This window comes from Etheostoma spectabile, chromosome 21 (assembly GCF_008692095.1).
Source record: "Etheostoma spectabile isolate EspeVRDwgs_2016 chromosome 21, UIUC_Espe_1.0, whole genome shotgun sequence".
Classification (NCBI taxonomy): Eukaryota; Metazoa; Chordata; class Actinopteri; order Perciformes; family Percidae; genus Etheostoma; species Etheostoma spectabile.
In genome coordinates this window covers 14,864,890-14,872,916 of record NC_045753.1, presented here as the reverse complement: position 1 = coordinate 14,872,916, position 8,027 = coordinate 14,864,890, and the positions used below count along the sequence as shown (strand labels likewise).

At 42.0% G+C, this 8,027-nt stretch overlaps 2 protein-coding genes across 5 annotated transcripts in view; one reads left to right on the top strand and one right to left on the bottom strand.

Moving 5' to 3' along the window:
- Positions 1-690: 690 nt before the first annotated feature.
- Positions 691-5,003, bottom strand: kcng3 (potassium voltage-gated channel, subfamily G, member 3). The gene is made up of 2 exons (XM_032502683.1): positions 4,129-5,003; positions 691-2,817 (listed from the first exon to the last, which is right to left on the bottom strand). The coding sequence occupies exons 1-2, from the start codon at positions 4,752-4,754 to the stop codon at positions 2,172-2,174; spliced, it is 1,272 nt and encodes a 423-aa protein (XP_032358574.1). The 5' UTR covers positions 4,755-5,003; the 3' UTR covers positions 691-2,171.
- Positions 5,004-5,378: 375 nt separating this feature from the next.
- Positions 5,379-8,027, top strand: part of mta3 (metastasis associated 1 family, member 3) — a 31,638-nt gene continuing 28,989 nt past the window's right edge. For 2 of the 4 annotated variants that reach the window (XM_032503246.1, XM_032503247.1), the window contains exons 1-2: positions 5,379-5,678; positions 7,809-7,876. In XM_032503246.1, coding sequence (XP_032359137.1) covers positions 5,651-5,678; positions 7,809-7,876 — 96 coding nt within the window. In that variant the 5' untranslated portion in view covers positions 5,379-5,650. The remainder of the gene's footprint in view (positions 5,679-7,808; positions 7,877-8,027) is intronic. The other 2 variants (XM_032503248.1, XR_004327361.1) reach the window with 2 other exon arrangements.

Below are 8,027 nucleotides of genomic sequence, written 5' to 3'. Positions count from 1 at the left end.
CTACACAGACAGATGTTGTGCTAACTGTGTTAAGATTTTAGGAAAGTTGTTAAAAGTATTAAAAAATTTGTCATAGCAATCGTAAAAAACTGTAAATGAGTGGTAATACAAAGTTTGACCAAACCAATTTTGGACAGTTAACTCCACGACCATCATCAAAACACCAACCGAGGGAAAATCTATGTAAAAGAGCACTGAAGCTTTTCTGTTAACTTTAATCTGTTAACACTTTACTATAACACCTTACTGTATTTTTCCTTAATGTGTTACCCATGTGTCTTTGAGCTGTTTGACAATACGTAAAACACAAGCCTTCAGAGCTCATTGACAGATGTGCAACATTAAAAAGTCTGAACCCTGAGAACAGAGCGACAGCAGTTTGTGATTCAGTCAGACAATATACACCCAGTGTGAATCTGATTAGTGCACTAAATATCCTTGCCAATGGGCTCAGGTGTTCCCCACACTGTATATGTGCCACTGCCTACAGGATGTGAGGTGTATGGTATATCATGACATCAAGACTTTTGAATTATCAAGCTCTATTTGCCAAAAATGCCTTTTCCATTAATCACTTTTTTCTGGCATTGATTAGTTTAGTTACTGTAATTTAGAAGTTTATTTAAAGTTAGGAATCTTATAACGCTTACATTTTACCATTTTGATTTGTAATAAGCAATTACACCTTCAGACATTTTGCTCACAGAAGTTTTATTGTAAAGCTCATACATTAATCACATTAATTACAAGTTTGTGGGCTACTGATGAAAAGGTTTTGATTTATGGTTTCAATCACGCCTGGCCAAAAGTCAGTACAAGCTAAGCCACGTGAGCTTGAAAAATATGTGTTGTAAGAAAGGTGGTAAAATATTAAATACCTCTTATTTTTGTGACAACTTGACAAAGCACATTGATAACAGTACAACGATAGTGTGATATGTACTGTCTACATTACTAAACTCATACAAGGCAAAGTCTTTGAGGAAATAAACGGTGTAATCTTTAGATTTAAGGACCGACAGATAATTAAAAGACTCATTAATTGTTAAATTTGTGCAACAAAAGAGCATGGACTTGGTGTGTGTGTGTGTGTGTGTGTGTAAAAAGATGGCAACAGGAGGAAGAGTAGAGGAGATGCAGAGAAAGACTGTTGTGTGGGAGAGGTGTTGACTTGTTTGTTTGGATCAACAAATCATATTATCTTGGCAAACCATAGACAGTGGAAACATGTCTGAATAATGAGTGTCAGAGCCATCATGATAATTTTTTTTATTATTTTTTTTATTTCAATTAAGTCTGTGGTTCAATTTTCCCAATAATTGCAAAAATGCTGCGTAGCAGCAAGGAGTTGTGTGCGTGGATGTGGCCTATTTGTGTGCACACAAGATCTACCACCATAATGATTGGCATTTTGGAGATTGGAGGTTGCCTTGGAGACACAGAAATACAAATTCTCTTACATTCACTCACAAATGGAGAAGCAACACATTCTCAGTCTATTAATCGTTTGTGCTCAGGGTTGTTCCACATTTTTTCATCTCTGTCATTGTTGTCCCAGAATCTTTTATCCAACCCGTCTTTTGTCTCACACCTTGTAGTCTCGTCTCCATATTCCATTATCTCTGGCAGCTTCTTCACAACTACGCCTTCTGCATCCCTACGTTACACTCACTTGTTCACTTCATGTCTATATTTTACAGGTTCAACAGAATGCATCTAGGTCACACATCAATCTTGTGTAACTTGTACCATCTGGGTGCTATAAGACAAAGTGAAAGGCTGGCAAACAAACAAACACACGCACACACACACTGGATGCAGCCATCTCTGCCAATGTTGTAACCATGGGAATACAGTGTAAACAGCAGCCGCTGTCAAACTGGATTGACTGTGCCTGTGTGTGTTTAATAAATAATTATTTGTGTATTCCTATTCTTCTGTCCAAGTGATGTTGTTAAGGAGATGGGCGCAGAGCATGTGGTTGAAGACGATAATTGGAGTTCATCAACACAACAGGCTGGAACTAGACAGGCCAAATAAAAAAACAGTGCAGGAAACAGTGCAGGGCAGAAAATGGATAACTATTTCACAATGGGATCAGCAGGTCTACTGGTTTGTTGACTTTCTTTGTGATGTAAGCAGGGCCAAGGTGTTTTGGTATAAATGGACAATTATTGCAGCATCTCCACTGACAGGCTGCGTGCGTACCTGGCAGAGCGGAATTTAAGTTCTTGGTAGCACTGTACAAAACTGTGGTAGATGAATGTGATGGGCAGTGCCAAAAGAACAATGCCGCTTACTACACACATTCCCCCAAGCACCCGTCCCCCAACTGTCACAGGGTAAACATCCCCGTACCCCACTGTCGTCATGGAAATGATGACCCACCAGGCGGCTGCTGGGATGCTGGCGTAATCCGGGTTCCGGGTTCCCAAGTCCAAGCCGTGCTCCAGCAGCTGGGCTAAAGCGCTGTATATTGCCATGGCGACGAAGACAAACACCATCAGCATGACCATCTCCCGGTAGCACCGCGTGAGCGTCAGTCCTAGTGTCTGCAGGCCCAGAAAGTGTCTGGCCAGCTTCATTAGCCAGAACACTCGCATCATCCTCAGCACACGCAGTATCACCCCAGCAACCCCGAGCCCGGCACCTGGCATCCCTGCCCGGGCCAAAACCATTGTGACATAGTAGGGGGTGATGGCAATCACGTCGATGATGTTCAGCGGCCGGCGGAGGAAGTCCCACTTGCTTCTGGCCACCAGAAAGCGCATTATGCACTCTGCCGTGAACCAGCCAATACACACTGCCTCCACTATCCTATGGAGGAGAGAGGAAAGGAGAAAAATTAGCAGAACTGACTGTAAACAGGAAATGGCAAAGTAACTACAGAGAGATATGGATAATATGAGACGCTGTTCGACATAAATATGAGGAAGAAGGAAGCAAAGCAGGGGGTGATATAAATGATGGGAAATAAGGACATCTGACGCAAATTCCGGGTTGACACAAGTAAACAAAGACAGGAGAGGAAAGTAAGGACAGGAGAAGATTGTCGGGAAACAACAGAGAGGGGGGTGGGGGGTAAAAACATTCAAACAGAGACTGTGACATAAGCAAGCACATGATTACCCCATTGATTAGAAAAGCAAAGGCAATCAAACTGAATTAGAATGAGGTTGCTTGTATTTGATGCAGTGAGGCCAAGCTCACATCTGCACAATTAGACAAAACCAAATTATAGAGCAACTGAGGGAATTGCATCATCTACTTACATGAAGCTAAATCTGAATAATGTTGACCCCCAGTATAAACTACACTTTCAGAGATTACCTAACCACTGAGACTGATCCAAAACTATGTCCAACCAGAGTGAACATAACCGTATATAGAAAAAAACTGCCTCAGGCTTTCGAGAGTACAGGCTGTGCAAAATAATGTGGAAAGAGATGTGCACTCTTTCACCTTACATCCAAAAACTGAAGCCAAAATAGGAAGATACAGAAGGTGATTACTGGTTTAATTATGTTTGGTTTTCTTCCCATAAAATATAATCCCTAAATACACTTTCTACTTTCAAATCATTATCTACTGGAATATTATGTATCTGTCATGTATCTGATGTGTTTGTCGTTCTTGTGTACTGTGCAGAGTAAACTAACCAAGCCAAAATTAATCGTGAAGAGGAAGGAAGAGGCACATGGAGGAAGACAGGGTGTTCTATGCATTAACACTACACTTTTTGTAGATGATATTGATTGTTTATTGATTGGCTTCCTTGGGAGCTTGCTTGTCTGACATGTAACGACTGTTTAATGTGCTGCCTGGAATTTGCTGCCATTGTGTTGTATTGACCTAAAAGAGGTGTCCTATATATCTCTATATTTAACTATATAATGAATGTTTTCTATCATGGTTCACATATATTGCGTCAAAGTAATTGTTGATTTTTGACACTTAAATGTAGAAAAAACATCATATTTAGGCTCAAAACTATGGGATACCGACTTTTACGCACCAGATTTTAGGGCACAGTCTCACTTGTATCGGCACATATTGCGTCTAAACATTTAGCAGCATCTTCACGAAGGGTCCCTGTTATTCCTCTAAACATAACTGACTATCGCCTACCTGTGCTCCTCGACTGTATTTCTCTTGGCTGTGTCCCAGTCGGGCAGTGTGCTAGCACACAGCATGATCATAGAAACGAGCACAAAGATCACTGACACTGAAGCCAAAAGCTGCGCCAAAAGCGAAGAGTTGGGCTCCTCGAATGTCTTGCGCATCTTCTCGAGCCATTTAGCGCGACCGGTGAGCGCAGTCCGTCGCACCGGCTCGCCCGAGCTCTGGGACTCATCCCCCGACACTCCGACATCTACTTCGGACAGAGTGTCCAGTCCGATCTCGGACATCCTGTCGTCCAGGCGTTTCTGGCAGCAGGAGTCCAGGTGCGCGCTCTCCAGTCCCCAGTAGAGCATCTCTGTGTAGAAGGACAGCTCACACACTCCGGGGACAAAGCGGAGTTTACCAGAACGCACGTAGAGCATGATGAACACAAAAGCCTGCGCGTGGCGGTCAAAGAAAAACTCGTTCCGGTCCTTGTCGTAGTCATCGCACAGTTCAAGAACCTCTTTCTCGGTTACGCATGCATGCAAGCGGCTGACGCGTCGGAGAGGGAAATCCTTGATAACCTCACGGGTGAAGGCGTACCGGGTTCCCCCCACGTTGAGTACGCAGATCCTCTTCCCGAACTTCATATTGTCAACCTGTAACCCAACTAAAACGCATCTTCGCAGTTCATTGTCCCTTCCATCACAGGAGTTTGGACACTTGGGGGGACAACAGTCCCCTGTCCCCCAGGGCGTGGTTCGGTCTGAATTGAGCTGGAGTTGAGCTCCGTGGCACTATACCCTCTCTACCTCACTCTACTCCCTCTGTAGCCTGTATAAAAGAGACTCTCCACCCCAGTCAGGGCGAGCCAATCCCATCAATGATGTCACATGTGCGCGCACGGACGCACGCACGCGCTGAAACAGAAATTCATACACGGAGATATAGAACGTTATTTTACACACATTAACGCCAAAGTAGAGGTTCTTTCACATATATAAAATAGTACAAATATTGCTGCTAAGTGATTCTTACAGTGTCCGTTTTATATGGATTTTTATAGACATAGCCTATTTTCAGAATGAACACTGACAAATTTAATTCTCAACAATTGCTTCACTTGAATTATTGTGCACATGACAACGTTTAATGACTTAAGCACACATTGTTTATTTAAAACAAGTACCCATGACTTGTAAAGGTAACAGTACATGTGTAGCTAAGTGCGTGTGTCTGTGCCGGGCCTGTGTGTGTGCGCGTGCGCGGCCCCCCTCTCAACGTCAGCAGCCAGTGGTTTTTCGGGTTGATCTGACTTCTTTTGGCTGCCGAGAGTTCACTGTATTGTAAAGGGTACTGTGAATCCTAGAGGAGGAGGGGGGGGTTGATTTGCCAAAAATTATCCCGCTTGGGTACACATCCGGAGTCTCGACGATCATAATTTATCGCACCCTTTACCTTTTAAGATACTGGGTTTTATTGTTTTTATTAATTTATTCTATTTCTCTTAGTTTATGGTTTATGTTAACACTCCGGGAGGGCAGAAATGGCGGCCAACATGTACCGGGTCGGAGGTATGTATGTCAATGTGGATCTTTTTTATCAAACTGAAACCCTTCCAGTTTTGCATCCCCTAGGGATTAAGGTGGCGTTATTCCAGTTTGCTTCCATCTAATAGTGAGATGCGGCTGTGCTTTACTTAGAGAGATGCATTAAGTTGGAGCAAAAAAGGCGAGAATTTGTAAATATTTGGGATTCAAAATGGGTCAGGCCTCGCGTCTGCCGTGGCCACAACAGCTAGCCGCCAGCTTGCTAAATGGCTAGCTTACAATGTAAACATATTTCAATTGTCGGCACCGTTGTTGGTCTTTGGCCTTTGGATAGTTAGAGCGTGGATACGGGTAACTGATACGCGGTTGGACCTCTCGGCTAGACGTATGTTTAAAAGCTTGTTAAAATGTTACCACGGTCTGTCTGAGCCTGCCTTTGTATTTGCCTCTTCTGGCATGCAGCCATTAGTACGAGTCCTTATTGAGCTAACGTTAGCACTAGCAATGGCTTCACTGATTAGCATTATTGCAGCTGTGGCGCTCTTTTTACAGTATTACAGGAATGCATCAACACTCTTGGTAACATTAGACACCATGTATTGCCACACTGTCCACCAACAGTTACAACAAGCGCAATGAATTAGCAAATTGGCTTCACTTGATAGCTCGTTAGCAGTGTACTGGAATTCAACATCAAATTATTGTCTCGATTCATGGCGTCGTTGGGTCGGGTTGGATTAAAGCCTAACGTTGCACTTTTATGTACACGTAACCTACTTTCAATCTAGCTAGGCTACATGACGACTGTGATTCATCTTAAATGGAATATATGGTTGACACATTAACATTAAGCATCTTTGCACAGGTGATATTGGCAACAGTGTAGCCTATCACTGACTGGAGTAGCAGTGTCGTTACAACGTATCAATGTAACGTTACAACGTATCAATGTAATGTCTATGGAAACTGCAAACCCTAGACCTTAACACTTGTTAGTGCATTGGAGTTCATGTCTTTATGATATTATAACAAATCTGTCTTGAAACTTGTCTTTTGGAAATGTTGCCTCTTTATACATATAGTTAGTCCTTGATCTACTTTGTGCAACAATGCCAGCTCAAATAGAAGAGTATAGGCCTACATGTTGGGACTGGGATTTATTCTGTTACAACAATATGACTCTGGGATAACCATTTTGATTTCAGAGGTAGACAACTGTGGTTTTTATATGCACTAACTTATCACTGACATATTTACCTCTTCACTGACTTATGTATGTGCTTGGAGCATAGTAATTACAGTCATTCAGACATCACATGAATACAGCATATAAAATGGACTAAACCTTTTTAAAGTTACGGTATATTTTCAGGTAGAAAAACAATCCGGCTGGGTATATATGTTTATGCAGATTGATGAGCTGTGGAAAATCAGCAGTTATGACTTAAATATATTCCTGCCTTGAATGTTTATCTTACAAAATCATAACAGTCTGGTGACAGTCTCAATGCCTGTGAAGACCTTACAGTACACATATACTTGCCTTGACCTGTTTAATATAATCTGATATTCTTTGTGTTGTATGCTAATTAAAGTTACCCAGTTTATACCAGTTACTGATAGTCCTGACTTTCGTCCACTAATGCTTCTATTTTCAGCCCCAATGTAGTGGTGAACCATTAAATGATCAATTTTATATTTAAAAACAAATTGAGGAAGAACACTACAGTATCCTAGTCAGCCAGTTTCCAGTTCCTCTGCTTACGTTTTTGTTGTTAGTGAACTGGTAATGAGATAGTTTGTAGATGTAAGTTCACTCCCTGTTCACTTTTCTGGGTACACTTTTGGAGATTGGTGAAATTCACCCCCCCCCCTTGTGTTTGTAAATGGGGTGGGCAAAACTCCTCTCAATACAATGCAGTCCAGTTCAACACTATTGCAAACTATAACCTTAGTGGTAAACATATTGGTTTAATGAATATCTCTTTGCCAGTGTCAATCAAAACTGAACATAATTATCTGTTGTAAAGGTGTGCTGTTGGATTGGATTACGTTTGAATTTTCAAGTGCACACACTGTGTATCTTTTTTTACTTCGTCTCACAGGCGAATCTATTGTTACAAAGAAGTGATCAGTGTGTGTTTTCTTTTGCAGATTATGTATTCTTTGAGAACTCCTCCAGTAACCCTTACCTTATCCGGCGGATAGAAGAACTCAACAAGGTACTGAAGTGTTTGTGTGTCACTTTTGTGTGTTTATGCTGTTTTTTGCCTGAGGGTGAATAGCTAGGATTCCTCCCTGTTCCTATCCCCACCCCCCACTTTGTGTGTGTGTGTGTGTGTGTGTGTGTGTGTGTGTGTGTGTGTGTGTGTG